This window comes from Schistocerca serialis, chromosome 7 (genome assembly GCF_023864345.2).
Source record: "Schistocerca serialis cubense isolate TAMUIC-IGC-003099 chromosome 7, iqSchSeri2.2, whole genome shotgun sequence".
In the NCBI taxonomy this organism is placed as follows: Eukaryota; Metazoa; Arthropoda; class Insecta; order Orthoptera; family Acrididae; genus Schistocerca; species Schistocerca serialis.
Window position 1 is genome coordinate 83,729,880 of NC_064644.1, and position 25,125 is coordinate 83,755,004.

Genomic DNA, 25,125 nt, shown 5'->3' on the forward strand with positions numbered 1-25,125 from the left:
GATCTCCAAATATGTAGGAAAATTTCAGATGATAAATAGAGCATAACAAGTAGAAAGAATTTTAAAGGGCATTACGGATTTATCACCGTCTTCTATATACAAATATATTTATTTGTTACAAATTTTTAATGGTTTTAGCAAAACAATATTTGTGTTACTAAAAGATAACAGCACAAGATGTGTTTATTACAGCATCTTGAATGGGAAATCTTGACAATCTTTTGCAAGTCCAAACAGCCTCATTTCTCAATAATTAACAGTAATGCATGTAAACACTTAAAGGCAAGATTATACCAGCTGTTATAGGAGTAGGCATTAATGATTAATTACCTACAACAGATAAGAAAACTGTTAGATGCAGCCCACAGCTATAATCCCATGGTACAATGTCAGTTAATCTGTAGATATTCTATGATTAGATTTCTAATCACTTAATTAATTTCAATAAAATTTCTAGGTTGTATCTTCTTTTTTATGCAGGTGAGAGTCCGGAACCACGCAAAAATGGTTGATTGCTACCTGACAACATATTACAATCACAAAGGGCTCTTCGGTAACCGCAAGAGGGTTAGTGACGACATCATTGAAAGGCCACAAGACTACCACATTTATGAAGGCCTCAGCACTCTGACTAATATTTCACGATACGACCTTCCCGACCCAGATGTCTACCGCGACTTCTTTCGACTGAACCCTCTCTACGACTTTCCTCTTCTATCATCCACGTGTACATACTTCCGGGGATGCCCTATAAACCGATTAGATGTTGCCATCGCATATGACCTGCCTGAGTTGGTAGGGAAGTACCACAAGGGTGTAGAAGAGGCACTCACACAACTGAATGCACGGGTCCAGAGTTGAGCTTTTCCAAGATGGTGGCAGCAGAAAGTATACAATGCCCAGGGTCCACCTTCTTAATGAGTAAGAGTGAGCTGGAAACCACTTCCAGCAGGCAATGCGAACAATATGTGATTTGTGTGGGGAAACAACAGATGACAGTGGCTGTGATCATACACTGAGCCTGTACTCAATATTAACTCTGACTATGAGCAGCATAGACTTTTTTTAAAAAAATACAATTAACCAACAAAAAATGATATTCACAAATGCGAGACTGCGGCTATCACTTCTGGGACTACAATTAAAATAGTCTCAATCAAGCTTTTAGAACATAAGCATAAAAAATGAAGACACAACACCGAATATTTTTCAAAGAAGCATAATTCAGTGACAGGGTGCTATAACTTCTACTTTGCACCTTAACACAGAACAGAATGTCACCGATAAATGCAGATGTGTTAAATAAACAAAACAAATTTAATAAGAATTATAGGCATGTGTGACACTAAGATTTTAAAAAATTCTGAGGTTTTCAGATAATTCCAGCAAATCAACAACTGAAATCCAGGAGGGAAACAATACAGCAAACTTGAATTGCTCCTCTTTATAAAGCAGACAAGTAGAAAGTGTTTGGAATTTTTGGTCATTGCATATGCTTTCAAAGAAGACAGATCAAGTGAAATTCTAGTTTGGAGCTTAATTCAGTTAGTGCAAGAATGTGAAAAAGGCCGCTAATATGTAAACTGCCACTGTCACCTGCGACATGCATAGTTCCCTAAAACGAATGAGAAATTCACTAATCCAAAATTGACACTACAGAGACTCAGAAAGTGCACCCTGTGGCATAAGTTTGATTGCAACCAGTGAAGTGGAAGGAAGCTCTAGACATTCCACTTCAAACAGCTTTAACTCAGCTACAGGAACATAAAAAGTTCAAATGTAGCTACCTAAAGTGAAACAGTGTCCTACCAAAAGAACATTGTGTAACTGTCCAACAATTTAAGCACTAAGTGGAGAAGTTAAAGTGTGATTATGCAGTGTCATGACTGTGTGAACTTAGGCATTTTACATAGACCTTTCACACATCTTTATCCAGAGCTGCATTTCTGCAAAAATATGCATTGCAAGAAAGAAAATGAAGACTTGTATGAGAAATTTAACTTCACGTTATTTTATAGAAGCAAAGGGAGAAAAGTTCCACAATCAAGCAATAATATGATTTTTGTATGTCATATTTCTACAATCTCTACTCAAATCACATACAGTGTGTGGTGTGATGATATTTAGGCACATGTATCCTTATACAATCCTCAGGGTATAAATGCAGGTACAGTTTAGTTTGAACAAAGCAGTAAGTTTATCTTTTTTACTGTTAACTCTGGTTCATACATTTATGGCTTGCAGAAGCATATTTTGCTGCAGAGTGAGATAAGTAAGGTGCTGTGTACAAATGTGTTCAAAATGAAAAACAGCAACCTCTACAAATTTCATTGATTGATATAATAAAAAGGCACATCACAAGGTCCAAGCAATTCAAGTGAAAAGAAGAAACAATATGATGTGTATTTTACAATCAAGGATTAAATGTGTAAATTTTATGTGTGTATATGCAGTGCTTCAAGACATTTCCTGCACAGCCACTAAACAAGTTATGTGGCAATCGCATTTCCTTGAATGTCTGTGAGTTCCCTAGAACTACCAACAGAGATTGTTCTCCAAACTGTATGTGTGAGTGAGTGTATTTTTGTTTGTAAAATTTTACTTAAGTATTCATAATAAAATCAATGTACTGTTTGTTAGTAGTGTGTTAAGCATAATTACCAACAAACAGAAACGAGCTTACGAAACAAATCTTCAAATTGCTTTTGACAGGAAGTGTATTAGTTCAATACCACCAGAAAAATGTGGGAACTTCACATTACATTGAAACCAATGACATAACATATAATGACATTCTGAGGTATCCTTGCAATACAACACAACCTGTGGCACTGAGACTGCCACTCTGTATCGGATATGTGCAGCAGGATAACATATTATGCAAAGAACTGCATGGTGTGGAGGAAGGAAGCTATGACTTCCTCATTCATTCACACAGCCACTATACCTATAATTTATGTTTTGTACATAACATCTACCCCACGGAGGGTACTAATCTTTCTTGCAGGTAGAGTACACTATATATAAGGAACAGCTTCATAACTGCCTCATTGCTCACTCTAGCATAAAAAGATCGAACACAGCACAGTGTTAACAACATGCAGCACCCAAAACTGGCTAACACAATGCTATTGCACAAGCACCGTCTGATCACTATGGTTGGCAGTGGTGAGACACAAAGTGCAAGCACACCTAACTCTTCTGATTTCTCTCACTCAGAAATAGGCACCTGAGATGCTGAGAAAAAATACACTGTATGTTACGTGTTATAGAAAGACTTTCTACAGATTGCCAGATAACCAGTCAGCCGTTGCGAGCATGTAACACTGTAACATTACAGATTTGTAGATAATGTGTAACATGAGTTGTATCTTCCTTTCTGCTTTTTTATGCTGACTGCCATCATGAAAGGGTGAGTTTTACTAGCATTTTTGTCTGATACTACATGTGCATCAGAACGTGATGCCTTGTAAATACGGACACACACAAAAAATCAATAACAGCTGACAGTATCATTCACTGGTACAATAAAAAAAATTTACACCTAAAATGCAGATGATATTTTCTTAAAGAGTTTGTGTGTCATTTAAATAGATACAATTCTAGGGTTCCTGGCTTAATCACTCTCCCTCCATACACATTTTACAGTTTTTAATATCATCTTTGTCTGCTCCCTGAAGAGCAAAGGAAGTGTATGTGTAACAGAAATAATGAAGTCATTCCACACACACACACACACACACACACACACACACACACACACACACACAAAGAAAATCTCTCCTATACTGTCTTTTCCTTGCTGAAATCCTGCACAATAATACAAAGCTTTACTTTCTTTTACCTGTAAATTCTGTATCAGAGACAAGTAATAGCAATAATATTAAAGTTCCAATGAAAAATCATAATCACCACACAAGTCATCTCCAACATTCTACTGCCAATTCAAAAGCCTCTAATACATGAGATAGCAATTTTTTCCCTTTGGTTGTCTTCTGATCCCATATGTCATAAAATTAATGTTACACATCATAAATGCTTATTTACAAAGACGTTTCTTTGCATACAGAGGTATATTTACAGAAACAGTCAAAGAGTTTCAAGGCATATAATGTGGACTGTCTGTACATTCCAGAATCTTGCAATCTAGATACTATTCGCATCCAATACTGCCTAAGGCATCTGCTAGCAATGAGATATTGTGGCACACTGCTACTACTGGGGAATTCTATCACAGCTTAGTTGTTAGTTTGCCTATGCACTTCATTACAATATTTTAAACGACATATCACTTTTAGCTATTACTGTTTCTATTTCACTGTCACAATTTTAGAATTTGTGCCATTTTCAAGCATAAGATTTCATTTCATGTTTTGTCATACAAATATGTTAAAAATAACACTGTTGTAGGCATTATAAGACACGCATATACAGTAAAACTTCGTTTATACATTTTTGAACGGACCTACAGGGAAAAAAAACTTGTAAGTGTGAAAAATGTATATATGAAATACAGCACCATACCATAAAATGAATTGGTAAACACAAAAGAAGAGTCCAGGGGAAAAACCTGATAAGTCACAATTCTTATTTTTTTCAGGAGAGTAAATTTAAAGTTTCAAGAGTCATAAAATTTTAGTTTTTCAAGTTATATTCTTCATTTTTGTTTTAGACCTTAATATATCTTTCAGAGAAAGAGTACTGCTGAAATTATACACATCTGAATAGGATTTACAATAATATGATGCATTTTTATTACAAAGGCAGGTAATACAGAGGAAAAATATGACAAGTCCATAACATATTGCAGGTAACTACAAGATTTTAAATTCGTGTTACAACAAATTATCTCATATAATCATTTAATAATCTTCTATAAAAGGTCCTGCGCTTTTTCGATGGTGGATTAATGCAAAAGACAATCAAAATACAGTTGCACTTCAGTACGGCAAAATCTTTTCAAGTCTTGTAAATCTCTGTATTTCTCAGCAGATATTTTAAGATCACCTGCAAAAAATCAGAATCCCTTAATTTAAATAGCTATATGCCTAATACTAAAAAAATACTTATTTCAATAAATAAAAAAAACTTTCAAATCATATTGTGGTAAAAGAATTACTGTACCTTCATATTTAGCAGAGGGTAGGCTGAACTCACCTTCTATCAGGCTGGAATCTTGCCCTTTCTTTCCACAAAGAAGTAATGAAGCTTGCTCATATGCTTCACTGTAGCTTCCTCTACACCGAACCAGTGCTGCATGGTGTTGTATGACTTCCAATTCTCTTATTGGCCTGGATTGGAAAGGAAGTTTCTTCTTGTACATTGTATTATCCAGATTTGATTATCTCTCGTTGCTCCTCAACATCAATGATAACAAAAGGCGAAGAGTGTACACCTAACACCAGTCCTTTGGAATTTGACATTCCTGAGTTTGGTCTATCATACCAATATTTTTGTCACATTTGAGGTACGAATGACCTCTTATGGGGAATGTCATCATAACATAGTCCAATCGTTTTTCTGTATGGAGCAGATGGTGAAGGAATCTGAACACAGTGGCATTCTTGTTTCGCCCTCCGCAGGAGTCATAGAAGATCTCCAGATGTCTGACTTCTGGATTTAGAAAATTATGCACAAAATGATGAAGGAATGATGAAACTTCGTCTGCTCCTTTTCAGCCTGTGCTCTCTGGATACATGTAAAAATAGCTGTCCCCTGTTGCCAAAACATGAACATTGAATATAAATACAGAAAGCTGTCACTTATAATAAACTTCATTTGTCTTTATATTTGGACAAGGAAAGTTTTTGCTATAGTCCATCGTAATTGGAACCTTTGATGGATTTTTTTGACATTCCATCTTTGCCTTTCTTTCCTGTCATAGAACACTTTGTTTTCTGAGATGCAATTCATGAACTATTTCACTGGATCAAAGTTCGGAATGAAGCCTTACTTTATTTTCACCAGATGATGTTAAAATCAGTTCCTTCTCCAAACTTTTCTCCTTGGCTAGATACTCATCGCAGGAGCCACAAGTATCAGATCGTGGATATCCAAAACTTATATTGAAATCTGAATTGAATATAGTGTGGTATGTTTCATACGGCACGTTCTGATCCTAAAACTTCTCCTTGAGCATATGGAACATTTTTTTTAATATTCAAAGACTCTGGTAGGTAAATTTTTTCTGACTTCGTCAAACTGTAGTGGCTATGGGGCCTTTAAATGATTTAATGTGTGCTCTTATTATTGCACGTGTTTCATCATTCAAAGCCTGTGGGCTGGATCTGCGTTTCCCTCGGCCGTCTTGTAGAGGTTGGTCTCCAGAGTTAAGTTTCCTCAGTAAATAATCTACCTTGCCCTTCTTTATTCCATGTAATGACATAAATGCTTGCTTGCACACATGTACTTCTTGGATACTTCCATTAATGGTAATACAAACACTGAATTTATATGATGCATCACAAAACTTTGCTTCCTGCTCTTCTCTTCTAAGACGCCTGCGCTGTACGGGACCACCGTGATTAAACCACTTGAACAGAGGTTTATTCCATCATGATTTTGAAAGTGGTTCATGTTGTTAATAATATTTTCATCACTGACAATACTAAGACAATTGTTTTTGCACTTACATGGTTCTCCTGTTTCATGTGACGGAAATCTTAAAACGTTTGGAGGCATCTCTAATGCGGCCATACTTCTTCCTTTTCTTTGTCGGCTTCTTTGATGACATTCTACAGTTTTCTTCGCAAGTAGATGAGTCACTGTCTTCTTTATTCATTTTTCACTGACAGAATACAATGCTAGATCTAACTTCCTTCAGAAACTCCACAAAGCTAACAACAATGGTCAACTTGTACACAACGACTGTGGCAACAATGATAAAACAACGATAACATTAGTGAAAACAGACCTGCGCGGGCTGGGAATCATTAAGTCATAAAATTTTATCGTTTCATTCTCTGAACTTGTCAGGATATTCCCTGTTTTGCATGGACTTATAATGTTTTTCGCCTGCACATGCTTACAAGATATCAGAATATCTCTTGACTCATCAGGTTTTTGACCAGTTCTGTAAAACCAGCTAAAATTATACTGGCTGGTCTATTAAATTATGGAAAAAAAAGACCCAGAAACTTTGGAATTTTGGACTTATCAGGTTTTTCCTCTGGACTCTTCAAAATAAAAAGTTACATTCCACAAAACGTTGTTATATAGACTTACTAGGTACCATACATAACGAAGACATAAAGAGAAATGTAAACCTCTACACAGAAAAAACATTTCGTAAAAAAGCCCACAATTTTTGCTTGTATTTTTTGACGCAGCAATAGTGTAGACTGTGCCCTCAAAATGGGATAGCTCTGTCATTATTTCATCAGAAACATTGTGGCGCGTCAATTATTTCTAACGCATTTACTGCATCGTTAAACGTCACGGAGGAATGCTGAGGCTCTTCTGTATCATCCCCATCATCAGTTTCTTCCTCATCCAGGTCCCGCGATGCACACTGAACTATCTCAGCGATAGTCACAGGTTCTGTAGTGACAAGGTTTTCATCGACATTCACATAATTCTCAAATGATGCCTGCTCTTCAAGTCAATTCCATTTCCCATCATTAGGTGAAATACCGTCAGTATGATCATTTCCACCATGATCATGGACTTCATTTCCAAATCCAGCTTTTCAGAAACAGTTCCAAATGGTATTGTCTGAAACTCTGTGCCATGAAGCTGCAATGTAGTGCATTGCCTATCAAAAGAAACAAATTCATTAATAATTTCTCGAAGTGTTCTTTGGCTCCAGTAGCACGACATGAAATAAATGGCAAGTAAAAATCTTACCTGTAAAATGTTTAATTTCATTTCTTCCTTTTTTTCAATGTTTACACAACTGATATCATGCTGCATGAGCATTTTGCAATAGAGCAACTTCAAGGTCAAGTGGCTGGAGCTCACTCGTGCAATTCGCTGGAAAGAATTCCATGGTCACATTTCTCAAATAGGAAGTAAGGGGAGGATGTGCTACACACCTGTCTACGAACAATAAAATCTTCCAGCCTCCTGCACCTATTTTCATCAACACTTCAAAGCCGGCTTTCGAAAACTTTTGTTGTAATCCATGATTTCTTGTTACTAGTGTATTTTGTGGAAAAAGTGACAATGTTCTAAAAACAACGGGGCTTAGCAAATTTCCTGATATAAGTGGGTGGAGCTCCTCATCCCATCACTGATAGCACATAACAGCACTGTCACACATTGTTTACTTTGTTTTCCTCCATTGCAGCTCTCGCCTTTGAATGCCAGTGTCCTTGTAAAACAAGCCTGCCTCATCTGCATTGAAAATGTTTGTAGGAGCATATTGGGATTTCAGTTCTTTCCAACGGGTTTCCTTCCAATCTCGCACTGTCTCAGGATCGACACTTTTTCTTTCGCCACACGCATTCTGACAGCTGATGCCATGTCTTACCTTAAATTTGTGCAACCAATCAGATGAACCACTGAAATTCTCCACAGAGTTGAACTGCAAATTCATTTGCTTTTTCACAAAGCATTGGGCCACTAATAGGAATGCCTTCTGCTCTACGTTGCCTGAACCACTGCAACAAACGATCTTCCACGTCTTCATATTTCCCGCCCTGAATGCATGTCCTCTTACTAGTAGAAATTCCGAACACTGGTGCACTATCTTCAATTTCTTTTGCCTTTCCTGCTATAGAATTTAAAGTAGATGCAGAAATTCCTGATTCCTTGGCAATATCCACTCACTTAAGATTATTGTTTTCCTTCACAACTCTTAAAATTCATAGCTTTTCAGCGATAGTAATGCTTTTCTTTTTTCTTCCACCTATGTTACCAGTTCTCAAAATAATTAGAAATGTAGTAATACGGTACTATAGCCTTTACAGTATGAGGTGTGATGTGTTTCGGGATTCCCGAGTGACGCACATCAAATCTTGTCCAGTTGTGACCTAGTTCAGCAGATGCCGTGTAATTTCAGGAAAACAAATAAGTGCTACATCTACAACCAATCTTCCCTATGGCTATCACCACTGGCGTAATGGTAAGCTTCATATGTTATACTGTACTTTCCAGTTCTGTGCAGTCTCTGTATAGCATCTGGTTTTTGTAATGACTCTATTATTGTAGTTTATACTGTTGTTGCATATCTGCCAATCTATAAAACAATCCCAAGTCTGTCACATTAAAAATTAAGTGTTTGTTAGATTCGGATGCTCACAGCAAAGTGATTTTCTAGTTGACAACCGCGGTGCTGTGTTAACAGGTGGACCTTAGGCCAGTATTATACTATCAAATTTTCTTTGATAATGATCTTTGATGTGGCGCAAAGAGGGTATATCACACTGTCATCAAACATTTTGTCAAAGTTCCTTCATGATGGCCGATGACGACTTAATACTATTCTCTGCAGTTCAATTCTACTTACGGCATCAGCGGTGCAGTGTGCAGATGTTGGCAACACCATCTTCATATAATGCAAATGTTTTGTTATGAAATGTTCATTTTACGAGTATAACTAACTTATTTACTTAGTGGGCAAGGGTACATACAAGAATCTGTCAACCACAGAGCAAGAACAGATTTAATCATTTACTTCGTGGTGAAATGGATTCTCACCAATGAATAGTCATTGCCAACATCAACACACTATGCCACTGATGCCGTAAGTAAAATTATACCTGGTCTGCAGGTGCATACACTGCAATTGCATTGTCATTGCATTTACAAGACAAGCAGAAGAAAAGGAAACATACTTGGGTGAAGCCGTGGACTTCATAGTGAGGTGCGAAAGATATACAGAAAAAATTTGCTATGGGAGCTGCAAATCAAAGACATAAAGTTGCAAGAAAATCCCTTTGGGAATGGACGAGAGTACATTTCAATATGTGCTCAAGAAAGTGGCTCCTTATATTATGAAGCAGAACACTTTCCTTGGAAAAGACAGACTTACCACAATACTGACATTTCTAGCTACTCTAGTTTACAGTACTGGTATAGTGCTGTAATGCTGCAGTGCACATTGATGAAAATAATACCAGAAACGTTTGAAGCTATTTATAATGCACTGAAGGAGGAATATGTGAAGGCAAATAAATTTAATATATACTGCAATCATGACAAATTTTTACTTCCACAGAAGTTGTAAATTTTCTCCCTTATATTCTCAGGTGTATATCCTGGTCATACTTCATGGCTAATAGCTCTCACTTTTTATTCCGTTTTTGTGTTCGGGATGTCTTAAGCCACACAGTGCTTCATCTGCCTCGAATATTTCGATCAATTTCATTATATGCGACACACCATGTAAATTTGGGAGTCACATTGATAAACATTGTGTGTCAGACAGTTGCAGCGATGCTAGCACTCCAAGTGGTTGATTTCTCCATGCAGTAAACGTAAGACGAACACTTCCTTTGATCAAATCTAAGGCGAGGTGCTAGATTTGATCCAAAAAAATTTGACCAATGCCTAACTTTGACAAAGTTCCTTATTACACTATCAAATTTTATTATACTCTAATATCAGCCTTACCAATCCACTTCCTGGCAACCCACTCTGAAACACTGTGTCATAACTTGTGCACACTGTGGATATTTCGCTGGGACAAAGAAAAAAAAAAAGGAAGTATAAGTGAGAAAAACGTATAAGTGAAAAATGTATAAATGAAGTTTTACTGTAGATATCCAGTGATCATTAAAGACGACACACAACAAGCAACCTGATACTTGCAGAGACAATGTTGGAAGGCAAGGACAACTACTGTATCAATATCACAATTTACAAACCTTACCTACAATAACCATATACAAGACAGATGATTACAAGACAGGTGAACTGGAAAGCCTTGTTTAAGCAATAGATCACCACATCCAGTGCACAAGGAAAAAACTAGTACAACAATATTTCAACATGCTTCCCACTTTGCAGCACTGAAAAAATGTTGACCAGTATTGTAGATAACCTTGTGGCAAACAAGATGGGCACTTTTACAAGGTCTAGCACAAAGTATGTTAATGAATTAAATAATAAAAATAGTGACAAGAAAAACTAACAAAGTTCCAAATAATTTTCAACTACAAATGGGAGGGTCCCTGCACTTCTTTGTTTGCGCAAGTTTCCTGTTGTTATAATGCTGGAAATTCCAGAATGGAATCTACTAGTACATCAAAACTGCAGGAGTAATTAAGAATATGAAACTCAAGAAATGAAACCTGATTTGAATTTCAATCTAAGGACACAACTTAAAAATCACATCAATATTAAACAACAGAAAATCCAGGATGGAATAATGACAATTTTATATAATAGGATAGACTGCTACTCACTGTATAGCACAAATTTTGAATCACAGACAGGCACAACAAAAAGACCTTAAACATGTAAGCTTTGCAACTCAACATCTCCGCTACATGGTGAGTAGCAATCTATTCTTTACATAATACTGTCACATCAATATTACTCACACAACAATTTCATCCACAGGATGAAAGTTTTCTAGCACGGAACTTGGGCTGTGTCAAGACGAGTATTTCATTATCACTCACTGAATTTACACAGACATTATATCTAAAATTATACATTTTGAGTTATATGAGCAATGACCTTCATACAGCATACGTAAACACACGTCTACCTTTACATGTGTGCAACTATAATTTTCCAATAAAATGTAACATGATATTGCATTCTTTTAGCTCTTCCATCCAGTCAGACTTTAGCAAACTTGTTTCTGACATCATTACTTCCAAATATATTATTGTAATGTGAGTTCTGTCTATAGCTGTACTGTGTAAAATTCCTATGAACACAAGATTATGCTGTCCTTTCTACATGTTCTTTCTACATGTTACTAACACTTGTTTATTAATGGACCCTTGATAAAGAAAGCAAAAAGAGATAATAGCAAAAAAATTTAGACAGAATACCTCTTTATAAATTCAACACACACACACACACACACACACACACACACACACACAATTTCCTGCTCTATAGGTATCAGCACTAGCTTTTTGACAGTGATCAACATTTTCCTTCAGCGGACATCCACCATCTAATACCAACAAAAATTTTCATTGAGGTCATCAAAACCAAACATTCTATGTGAATTTGTTTGTTTTCCAGTCTCCTGTATTGCCTGGCACTGCATAAATGGACCAACATTTTCAAGAATGTATTGTACGTATGTTGAAGGGCAAACCCCACTGTTACAAAAGGTCTCTTAATATTTCCTGAATTTATGTAATCAGTACATTAGGCATATCTTAAATATTATGTTACCCAACATTTAAACAGAGCTACAAACCCAAATTCTACAAAATGTATATTGACCTAACATGTTACAAAATTTTTAGGTCAGCTTGAGATACAAGTCTCCCTCTCTATTATAAAAGGCTGTCATTAACAAAACAAGTGCACATTAATTACAAACTAGACAACACTACAGTACATCATCATTTCCACCTCTCCAGTATCAATGCTGCATAGCACAGAGGCACATTTACAACTACAAGTAATATTACTATACCTTTACCCCAAGTTAACACTCATACTACAACCTATTAAAAAATCTTAATTTTTGTGGATGTGGCTAAGAAGTTATGCCTAGAAGAAGATATAATTCAGAAGACTTCTACAAAATAAAAACACAGCTTCTTCTATCAATCATATGCAATATGCAAATGTAAAACTAGCTGTGCAGCATCCAGAATGAATAAAATAAATATAACAAGGAAAGGCAGGAAGGAGAAAGATACATTATACGTTTTACAGCTGTAAAGGATTATCACTTGATATTTCTGAGAGAAGCAGCTGTTATTCAAGAGAGTTAAGGAAGGTGAATCTATACATTCTGTAGTCAATCTTACAGTCTGAAGGAAGAGGATTTCATTCTTTACTAGATTTGGGTTACCAGAACAGCAGCCATGAGCTCGTCTATCAATGAAATTTATTTAAAGAAATCTTATACACCCTGAACTACATCAATTTTCCAAAAGGTGTATTGGATCCAAGGTTCTGTGTACTCAATATTGTCCAACATAATAAACAAAATTATACACAATAGATTTGTGGTTTTATATTCTTGGTGAACTTGTCATATTACATTTGCATAAAATTCTTAGCTTTTGATAACATTCGTCATAGCCTTCATCATGAAAACAAGTGACTGTCATAGAGGCGATGGAATTCCACAGAAGTAAATGATTCTAATAACTGTAACAAAATGTATTGTTAAATGATCAGGACCATGCTAGAAATTAATGGAACACATTCACCAAGAAAGCCACCGAGATTACACAGTGTGTGCGGAAACAGCTACATGGTACTAAGAGACTACAGACAAGGATGTCCTGTATTACATGTCCGAGATTGGAATAATGATGCTGAGGACATTTCATCACTGATCCCTATGTAATCCCTGGTCACAAGGGGGCACAACTAAAAAATTTACACTTTTGGAATTCTGTCAATTGTTTTCCTGATGAAGAAAATGATGGATACTGTTGAAAGCTCAGCATGTTATTAAATTTTAATGCAACAATTTCCTCGAAAACATTTTATACTTGAAATGCTATCAGGTATACAGCCAGGTGACATTGTTCAGACAGTGCCACATTTTGGCAAGCTGACTCTGCATCCATGGGTCGTGTAAGTGCTTGAACATTATCTTGTGGGTGCCATCTTACACACCACCTGATGAAAAAAGGGAAGCAGTCAGAAGACACAGTCGCATGTCAATGTATATTCATACTTGTACACACCATCGGATTAGAGGTGCAGTTCTCTGTGACAGGCTGATCAGCCATGAGAATTCATTAGTGCTGTTTGCATTTTGTGTTGCTACCAAGACAGGTAAGGCCAGGAACAGTGTCAGACATTCAGTAAAAGGACACAGAGATACTGCATACTTGTGAGAGGCAGCACTATCAGCACCTGGCAGAATTTGAAAGAGGCCTATTGTGGGTCTCCATATGGCCAGCTGGTGGAATCAAGCAATATCCAGATTTGTGGGGCATTGGGATACAATGGTGGCCTGATATTGAACTGCACTGAAATGTGATGGCAGACGTACTTGTCGTCGAGGTTTCGGTCAACTTCATCTAACCACCACAAGAGAGTATCACTGCATTGTACACCAAGTACATTGTAAACATTTCACATCTGTGACCGGCATCCAAGAACAAGTAATGGATTTCCTGCCACATTCTGTATCATCCCACACCTCTGCTCAAAAATTACCGGCAGCTGTACTAGGGAATTGCCATCCGATGCATACAATGTTGTTAACACCACAAAACTAATGGCTAGGAAAGGTCCCATTCTTCCAATGTTTTGGATAGGCACAGTGGTGCTCCTCCTGGCATTATTGTGTGGGAAGCCATTGCGTATGACTTAGATCACCGCTGGAAGTGATTGAGAGAACTGTGACAGCACGAGAGTATGTCACAGACATCCTGCAATGTCACATGTTCCCTCTCATGTGACGTATCATGGTGTCATTTTTCAACAAGGCAACGTTCATCTACTCACGGCACTTGTCTCTATGAACTGTCTGTGTGATGTCAAGTTGCTCCCTTGGCCAGCAAGAACACCAGATCTGTCACTTATAGAACATGTCCGGGACCATCTTGGACATCAATTCTATCACAGTGCCAGTATTAAAGATATCAAGCACCAGTTGCAGCAGTTGTGGGTCAGCTTGCCACAGAAAAGGATTCAGTGGGTTTATAACACCCATCCCAACTCAATTAGTACTTGCATCCAGCCCAGAGGGATTGCAATACTGTACTGATAAGTGGGCCATAGTGCCAAGTTCTTTGTAAATTTGATTCAAGTGTTCTAATCACTGAATTATGTCACATATGCCCTCAATCCATGAATTTCATTTTGTTTCCTCTTTCCCTTCTGGATGCTTCACTTTCTGGCAAGCAGTGTATATCAGTGCTCTCCTAATGTCAATTCTGGCCCCACCGCAGCTGGGTAAGGTGCCGTTAGTGAGGTGAGTTGGATGTGTGCCACTGGGGCACGAGCTGCAACACTGATGCCATGTTGCCGCTGTTGTGTTCAGGACACTCTGTAGTGGAGAAGACATATCTGCATGCTATTGTTTCACTTATTCAAATGGTGTGGCAGGAACACATCTTTGAACTGATGGTGCTTTGAACAAGCTCAAAGTCGTGTCAGATTCATTACTACACTGAGAATATTTGTCTTCATTTACAAGTCCATCCTGTGGCTGGATCTGCAATGTTTCCTTTAGGATGCAGCCCTCAAGTTGTCCTATAGGAATCGATAGTTATCTTCCAACATTATGACCTTGTAAACAAAATAAGCGGTTTTCAACTAAGTAAAGGGTGGGGCCCACTTCAAAGTATAATGCCAATCAATTTGAATATCTATTCATCTCATGCACATTGGAGGGCTGAAACAATATCAAAAATTTGCACTCTTTCACTCTAGCAGTGTCCTGAATAGGAGAATGGCACAGCAATGATAGCCACAGCTTGTGTTCTGCAAGTGTACTTTCCATACAACCTCACCAAAGGGAACGTGCCCAGCCACCGAGGGTCCAGGATTGACTACAGGAGGGTTCCTGTCATAAATGACAGTACCCATGGAAAAATAGTCAGTCATCTGCACCACCTCAGAACGGCAACTAGTAATTATGCCTAAATACTGCACTATCCTGACAATCCCAGGCACATGAATAGCTGAGAGCAGTTCAGGATCATCACAGGCTGGGAAAGCTTGAGGTCACATTTCACATTAAAATATCACTGTTTTCCACATGGATCCATCATTTTATTTTCAGCTTTTAAATGTACTGTTGTGGGTGCGACAACACCGCTCCTTGTTTCAGAGGAAGTAACCTTTTCATCAAAACAGAGCAATTGGTTTTGGCTGTTCATTCAAATTTTACAAATATCTATTTATGACAAAAAAAAAAAAAAACCACACAATCATTAAAAATTATTGGTACTGAAATAGTATCTCACAAGCACTGTACAAAAAAAACCTGAGACACTACAAAATTTGATGCTCATAGTTTGTTATTTTACATATCCCCAATAAAAACGTTCATATCAATGACAAGATAGTGAGACGTGCTTAAAAATTGATGATTATGACAGGGTACAGCTCTAAGTCTATGCTCAATATTGTAGGCAGTATCCATAAAGTAGGTCTTGCCAATGTGTTACAATTTGACTTTATCAGTGGCAATAGTCTTCAGAAAACTAAATCTTCTCTTTGAGAAAATGTCCATTGCAGTCTTGATGTTCAAGGGATTACAAAAACAAATCACTATATACACATCTCACATCTCTAGCAACCATTTTTGAAGTAGAAGCAGAAGTGCACCTTGAAAACTGGCTATTTTTAATGTACACTCTCTCAATTTCTAAATGCAAAACCTGTTTTCAAATCAATACAGCATCTCCTCACAGCCTTACAAATGTAATCTGTGATCATCTTTCTAATTTTTATTTTAAGTAGACAATTTCTTACTAAGAATGACTGAAAAATAAATAATCAGGTAACTCAAAACAGTGGTGGAAAATCTAGGTTGGAATTTAAGTAATGCATAAAATAATCACAAATCGTTCAGCTGAGATATTGAATGGTCGACAGTCACAAAAACAAAACTGAAAACACAGAAGAGCTTCTGGGCAATATCCTTATTCTGAATTGATAGAAGACACACAGGCACACATGAATACCTACATAATCCCGACAAACTACATCACGTGCTGCAGCCCAACTCAACTGGAGTCAATAGATGTTGGGTGGAGTTGGTAAGAGGAGAAAGGAGGTGTGTGTGTGTGTGTGTGTGTGTGTGTGTGTGTGTGTGTGTGTGTGTGCGCGCGCACGTGTGTGTGTCTGACACATCCTGAGGGGAGCTGGGTGGGGCACACAGTCAAGTGAAGAAAAGGTCTGTAACTGGATATTAATTACTGAAATACAGTGACATTATCAAAACTCCCCATGGCCAAGGCAAAAAGAAGTAATGAAACTGCAAACATTAAACTGAATTATTAAATCACATGACCGTTTTACTTACAGTAACATTTTTCTATCTTTGCAAAGCAACAGTTCCTCACGCAAATTTTTTGTTAAGGAACTACTTTATAATTACTCTATACGTTTAAATTGGCCTTATAGTAAATGAAAACAAAACAAAACATATGGTAATGTCACAATCTGAGGCCAGTAGAACCGCTAAAGACATAAACATTAAGGGAAATGCTTCAAAGGAGTGTCCTCTTTTAACTAAACCCTAATAACAAATGTTAACAGGATTGGATAGGCTATAAGGGAAAGAATTCAACCAGGAAACAGAGCTTGATTTGCAAATATGCAACTCTTCAGAAACAGTCTTCTTACAAGAAAAAATGAAATGAGCGTATGGCATCGTTGGCTGGGAGGCCCCATTGGGGGAAGTTCGGCCGCCAAGTGCAAGGCTTATTTCAGTCGATGCCACATCGAGCTACTTGCGCGCTGGTGATGGGGATGAAATGATGAGGACAACACGACACCCAGTCTACAAGCGGATAAAATGTCCAACCATGCCGGGAATCGAACCCAGGTCCACTTGCATGGAAGGCAGGTAATGTTACCACCCAGCTGAGCAGGTGGACAGAAGAAATACAAAGCTACAAATATGTAAATCCCTAGTCCACCCAGTTATCACATATGGGTCAGAGGTATGGACATAGACAGAACATGACAAAAATGCACTAAGACACTCTGAGCGGAATATACTATGCAAAATCTATGGTCCAGTAAGGGAGGAAGAAGGCTGGAGAATATGCTACATGCTATATTACAAGTATTAATACAAGGTAGGGACATAGTAATATTTGTGAAATCACAGCGAATATGATGGATAGGATAGGTGCAGAGAATGGCAGAGGATAGAACTCCAAAGAAAATGATGAAATGAGTGATCCATTCAGCTAGGCAAAAAGGGAGATCTAGAAGAAGATGGATTGACGAAATAATAGTGGGTCTCACTAGTATGGGAGAGTCTGGGGACGGAAAAGAGCAGCAAACAAACAAGAAACATGGAGGAAAATCATTGAAGAAGCCAAGGCTCACCAAATGTTGTAGTGTTACCGAAGAAGAGAAGAAGTAATTTATTCATAACTCTAGCAGACTGAGTTCCCACTGTACAAACAAATCTGCTCCAAATCCAGTGGTAATGGTTCTACACTGACGAACAAAGAAGAGTTCTTGTTCTCTTCACAAACAGTCAGGTGGAAGAATTACATTCAATAAGGTATAATACGGATTCATGTACTAACCATTATATGACTATATGAGAACACACACACACACACACACACACACACACACACACACACACACACACACACACTCAGAGAGAGAGAGAGAGAGAGAGAGAGAGAGAGAGAGAGAGAGAATAAAAGGCAATTGTCCTAAAGAACACAGGTGGCGAAAGGCATCAGATTTAAAAAAATTTCACTGTTACTGGTCATTGGAGCTACTCACAGTTTCAATAAAAATTATTTTTTATCAGCTCCAATGAAGTTGGTACGAAATTCTTCATCTTGTTGCAAAATGGAATACATGAATTAATTTCAATAATTTTGCTACTATTTCAAAAAACAAAGTAGGTATGTAATGTTACTTACAAAATGAGTTAAATTCCTCTACTACTTTGCCAAAAAACATATTTCGGTCTTATTTGTAAGTACTCTTTATTCTGTGCTTACTATGTGTACATGCTTGAACATGCTCCTGAAAGGTCACAAAAAATGACTCACTTTTTCTTCACCATACACTGTATTTCTCTCACGACCCTTAGAGATCAGAAAATCTATCTTCAAATGATAATGTAAATAATAGCCTTCATTTAGCACAGCATCATGAGACTGACAGAAATAATCCTGCACTGTTAAGTGACTTTCAATGCACACTGGTACTACTGGAATTTATTTAGACTACGGGCACTACAACAGGATATGGAAAAAAACAGATTATGCAGGTATGGAACTGCCAGTGCGAGAATGGCATCCCTGTTATGTAAAGCTAAGGTGAAGATCAACAAAGTGAAATGAGATGACTCTTCAGTTCTCTTACCTCTAGAAAGTGATCTTAGTTATCAAATGAAATAAGTTTCCTTCCGGCAAAGTACTGCTAAATGCTATAACATTCTACTGCCTTCCAACCACTTACTACAGCCGTAACAGCCATATGCAACTTAATAATTTGCATGGGTGAGTATGGTTAAACAAGCTTACGATGATGTATTCTTCATAAAAATGATCTATCAACATGTACATAAAAAATTAAAGCAAGGTTTTTGCTGACGATGTGGGGCAGTAACCAATCACTACACCAGAAACAGCAGCAAGCTAAAAATGTCCCACAGCCAGCCACCCTTTCCATCTATCTGACAGGTACTCACATTCGGTGTGACCTCGCGCAACCACTCGTCAGCTTGTTCATCAAAGTCTATCTTGCAAGCATCACGCAAGTCACTGGCAGCCTCTTCCCAATGGCCAAGGAGACGGTGTGCCCGGCCTCGGAACTTCAGAGCAGCGGCACAGTCGGGATTAGCTTCCAACGCATGGGTACAGTCACGTACACAGGCATTTGGTTTGCCAAGAGCTAATAATGCCTGCCCACGTTTAGCATAAAGCAAAGCAGAACCTGTAACAAACAAATCCCTCAGTAACAGACACATTTTAAACTACTGACAAGCTACTCAAGTACTCCCAAACTGAATAAAATGTACATATGCAAACAAAGAATATTTACAAATGCAATCAATTTCCAAGCCAAAAAGAACAGTAAGCTTAATGCAGAATCATCACTGTTCTTATATACCTGTGTTGCTAGCCACAGGGACTTTCAGGATACCCTTGGTGGTAGGTGAGGCAGCAATGAATATTAAAAGCTAGGGTTTCATATGCTTTGTTAGCAATGAGTTACATGGATTTATGACATCCAGACTTCTAACTGTGAAGACTGCATTCTGGTCCCAGCTGCCAGAGTTGGCAGTCATATGTGCATGAAGTGTGCTTCCTTGTGTGTGTTTGTCTTTCTTTATCTGACGAAGGCTGTGGCCGAAAGCCAATGTGTAAGTGTCTTAATTGTGCCTATCTGCAACTTAATGTCTCATCTTTACAGTAAGTAGCAATCTACCTTGTCCTTGCACTGCAAAACTACTTATTTCACAAGCAAATTTTTTGGTGATTCAATCATCTCTTAGAGGTTATGGCCCTCATATGTTCTTGATTTAACATATCGCGACTTTTTCTTGTGGTGCTATTCAAAGGAAGGGCCCATAAAAACAGGCTGCACACACTAGCAGGACTAAGAATAAGGTAACAACTGAGATTTACAACCATGTTGACATTTTCAGCAAAGTGGCCTCAAATGTGGTAAAATAAGGTCCTGCATATGTTACTGAACAGGGCAACCATATTGAGCAACATAGTATAACCTCGTTAACATGAACTCGCTTAAGACAAACTCGCGGTTTATGTGAAAAAACATTGGCACTGGCACGAATACATTAGTTCTTATGGGAAGTTTTATCATTTATACAAATTTCGATTATGGTGAATTACGAACTCCTTTTTCAGTTCCTACACAATTAAATTTCTTTGTAACACAAACTTCTGATGTTACAGTATTTTTAATTGTTAATTTTTTCCAAAACCAATGCAAGAAATGTTACTACAAAGCTAACTGCCCAATGTTTACTCGTTTCTAAGGTATTGTAGGTCAGCAGCCACATTTATCACCTCAACAATCAAAGTGTACAGTACGTTCACATAAATGCAGTAATGTGTGGATTGACATTTAGAAACATATTTGATGTCTGTTCTTTTAGTTGTAGTCAAATCAAGTTAAAATACTGAATAAAAATCTACAAACGGTAGCACTCAAACCAGACAGCTCTAAATGTACAAGTAAAGCTTAAGGCACAAGGTGAAATGGGCCACAGTACAAAGAAAACAGCAATTGCACAGCAGTTTGGAATTCCCAAATCTACTTTATCTATGATAATTAAGAAATAAGAAAAAAATCATTAATGTTTTTGTATCAGGTTCCAGAAACAAATCTAAATGATTTCGTAGTGTAAAGTAAGAAGATTAGAGACATTACAGCTAGAATGGTTCAATTATATGCCTGCATCTACCACATCTTTACGTCAGCCTATGATTCAGTCAAAAGAAAGTGAGACTGACAAAAATATAGGCATCAAAAACTTAAGTTATTCTGGTGGCTGGATGTATCAGTTTCAAAAGAGAGATATTCAGTTTCATCTGTACAAATTTCTGGTGAAGCATGTAAAGTTTACGAAGAAAGTGCAAGCAGCTGGTTACATGAATTTGGCGGCATGAGAGAAAAGTATGCCTCATGTGATGTGTTCATTATGGACAAAACTGAACTTTTCTACACACTTTTTCCAAATTGCACCATGGGGATAAAATACTATATTGCAGTGCCTGTGTTATTCTGAATCACGAAGCAATGTTCCTTCAGGTATGCATGCATGTTCAAAGGAATAGGCACTGTGACTTCAGCCACTAAAAATACATGAAATGCATTCACAGCTGCGAATAAGGACAACCATCAGCTGTATAATGGAATGATGACAATGAAATTTTGAGCCAAACTGGGGTTCAAACTCAGATTTCCCACTTACTGCGAGTGGTCAACTTGCCATATGGCTATCTGAGCACAATTCACGCCCAGACCCAAACTTATGTATGTTGTCAACCGTGTATCTACAACCTGTACTCGTACATCCATTATATGAATATTCCCGTACAGGGGAGACATTTTACTTGAAAGTCACTTGCCTGGTATTCGGAATAAATACAATATTGCAGTGCTTGTGTTATTCCAAATTATGATGCAATGTTCCATTGGACATGCATGAATGCTGGGAATAAAAGGTGATAAGTGTCACGATGGAGCATGCAGCCAACAGTGTGTAACTCTTTCCCTTGCGTGTAATGTGGACGGCAGTGAGAAGTTTCGTCCCTGGGCTATCGGTAAGTCCAAGAAATTGCATTGTTTTAAAAACAAATATGAACACTTTCCCTTGCATCCACTCTCATCGTACGGAAGCTTGGATCGAAGGCAGATCATTTCACATGTGGCTTCTTCTTTTCAACAGTAGCATGGTTGCTCAAAACAGACTGTTGTTCTTCAATTGGACTGATGTACTGTCCATAACATACAGGATCTGAACCAAACCGACATAAAGGTTCAGTTTTACCACCGAACACGACAAATCACCTTCAGCCCTTGGATCCTTCATTTCTCTCTCATGAAGAGAGCTTATCGCGTGTGACTTGTAAGAGCTGCAATCTGTGCTGCTGAAAACAATACTGTAACCCCAAATTGGTATCTGCCTGACACAATAAAAGCTACTGCAGCAACCTGGGACTCCTTGTCACCAAATCATATACATAAGTGCTTCAACAGAGCCTGAAGTCAGAGCAACACTGAAGTTGTCCAAAGTTAGACACTGCCACTTCACCTGACGAACGGACTGTTCTGCAAGATACTGCAAACCTTGGGATTAGTTTTAAGGAATTCAGTATATGTTTCTGTGGAAGCTGATGTACCAAAAGCCGTGACCATGGTGCAAGAAGGGTAATCAGGAGAAAATGTGGAGGAGGAGGAGGAGGAGGAGAAGGAAGAGGAGAATACCTACCTGTCAGGAGATGTTTATAGCCTTGAACTGTTTACAACTATTTGCTTCAACATCTGATGTCACTGCTGTGCTTATGGAAGCTACAGTTACAGCTGGTTGTGGAATTACAAGATATCTTCATTTCCATGAATGTCAGAAAACCGTGCTTAAAGTTTTTCCAAGAAAATAGTGGAATTTGCAAGTAGTTGTACTTTTACATCAATTTATAGTGTTATAAGTCTACACGAATGTAAAGTGATTGATACTGTAGTGTATGATGCATTACTGTACTAATGTACTTGTATACATATTAAAATCTCTGTTTTTCAGTTAACAAGAATTTTTTAACACAAATTCTTGAATTTTCAGTCTCTTCGGATTCGTGTTAACGAGGTTATATTGTATATTACAAAAAAATTAGTGCGAGATTACAAAATATAATATATTTCGATGTGTGCTGCCCTTCCGTTATACATCACAGTTACATGAAATAACAAATCTCTTTTTCAAGCAATATTTAATTAAAATTCATTTTTCACTGTATAATTTAATGGCTGCTGATGACAATAGTACATTTAGTTCATATCTCGCTTTCTTTAAATACATATTTGCGATCTACTACACCTACAAACTACGTGAAAGAAAAAAGTAAACAACTGATCACTTCTAGATTGAAATAGCCCATTTAAGAGGCTTCATTGGAGGTCTGGAAAAGTATAAACTCTCTTTACTGCTTCAAATCACATTCAAATTTCATTGAAAGATTTTGAAAGGTCCCTCATGGTTCCACACTGTACACCAGAGCAAAACCTGTAGTCGCACTGCACCTCAAAGGAGTGCAATTACATCCAACGGGGTAACTGGTCCACGATCCGGTTAGTAAAGGGGTGAGTCGTCGTCGTCTGTGTGTGTGTGTGTGTGTGTGTGTGTGTGTGTGTGTGTGTGTGTGTGCGCGCGTGGGGGGAGGGGGGGGGGGGGGGGGAGTCAGCAGTGTCAACTGTTGTCACGAACTTCGCCCTGTTGCTCATCACACTGCAGACTGTTAGTTTTGACCGTGCAATGTGTGGGAGTCAAGGCCCAAGGAAAGGTGTAGTTTCATTAACACCCGTAAGAGGGGGGTGACAGCCTTCTCATTGTGTGACACATCCACAGAGGCATTGGGCAGAATTATGGTGAAGTTTGATGCTAATGTCACATCATTAACCCACCTTATACCTCACATAAGCTTCTGAGCTCTGGCCTTTTTTTCGCATATGTTGACAGCTTGCTGCTTGAAACTATCATCAAGCCTGAGGGTAATGTCACAGGATGGCACACTTTTGCATCATTGCAGAGGAAGGTCATACGCATCTTTGATCAAAATTTCACACTTCACTGTCACAATCAGAGACAACTACAATACTTCAAAACAGTGTCCCTTTAATTGTGTTGCAGAGTGCAGTTGTGGAGGAAAATTCGATTTATAACTAAAATTTTATGCTAATTTACATCTTGACTGAGCACAGGAGCATTACAGCTGGTATGCTTAATTTGAACAGAATCTCTCTAGATTTTCTGCACTATTTTGAGGCAGAGTTCCATTGTGGAAACTATCACAGGCATCTCACACTGAAGTCCGCATTAAGCTTCCAACATTCGTAAACCAGTGCCAACCTTGAAGATAGTGTGATCTTTTATAAATCTGGGGTGCTTATTTCACTTCCTTTGAAATCGAGCCACATTTGGCTGACATTTACATACTTAATATGAAAGGAATAGAGACTGTCACCTGAATGTTTCACATTCATTTTTGTAACATTACAAATTAATAGGGCCTGTAGTCTAGTGGTAAAGCGTGCGCCTGGAAACCAGAGTGCGTGGGCTTGAATCTTTGTTGAGTCACTACATATTTCAGTCTCTCTTTAACATAGTCTTCACATTGCAATGAAATGAAGATCTGTGGAATTATTATTATTATTATTATTAACAAGGGAAACTTCCCATCACACCCCACTCAGATTTAGTGGTAAAATGGCCTGTCAAAAACTGAACACAGATCAAGCATGAAAACAGGAAGAAGGTACACTAAACTGTGAAGAAAGAAGCAAAGTACAAAGAGTGAATGGTCCAACTTAAGATGTGAAACATCAAGCAAACTCCAAGAACTATGACGTCTTGGTTGTGTGGTCATGGTGTTGGATTACAAAGTGGGAGATCTGTGTTCAAATCTCCATCATGATGACCCCCCCACCCCCTCCTCTTCCTCTCTTTTTTATTTTTTTTTTCCCACATTATGAACTTTCTGTCTGGTCATTGACATGTCTGGTCTGCTTCTGAAGTCTTGGTAACTGTCATACTATACACTGGTTATACAATAAGAGTCATGTGGTAAGAATTTATTATCGTTGCAAGTAAATGTGATGAATAGTGAGAGCAGGTGA

General features: G+C 37.9%; 2 protein-coding genes across 24 annotated transcripts in view; one reads left to right on the forward strand and one right to left on the reverse strand.

The window, feature by feature from the left end:
• LOC126412818 (uncharacterized abhydrolase domain-containing protein DDB_G0269086) overlaps window positions 1–2,639 on the forward strand; it is a 78,394-nt gene extending 75,755 nt beyond the window's left edge. For all 22 annotated transcript variants that reach the window (XM_050082606.1, XM_050082610.1, XM_050082608.1 and 19 more), the window contains one exon: window positions 481–2,639. In XM_050082606.1, the coding sequence (XP_049938563.1) occupies window positions 481–861 (381 nt within the window). In that variant the 3' untranslated portion in view covers window positions 862–2,639. The remainder of the gene's footprint in view (window positions 1–480) is intronic.
• LOC126412821 (putative protein FAM10A4) overlaps window positions 1–25,125 on the reverse strand; it is a 191,800-nt gene that overhangs the window by 138,764 nt on the left and 27,911 nt on the right. For both annotated transcript variants that reach the window (XM_050082630.1, XM_050082631.1), the window contains exon 4: window positions 19,454–19,698. In XM_050082630.1, the coding sequence (XP_049938587.1) occupies window positions 19,454–19,698 (245 nt within the window). The remainder of the gene's footprint in view (window positions 1–19,453; window positions 19,699–25,125) is intronic.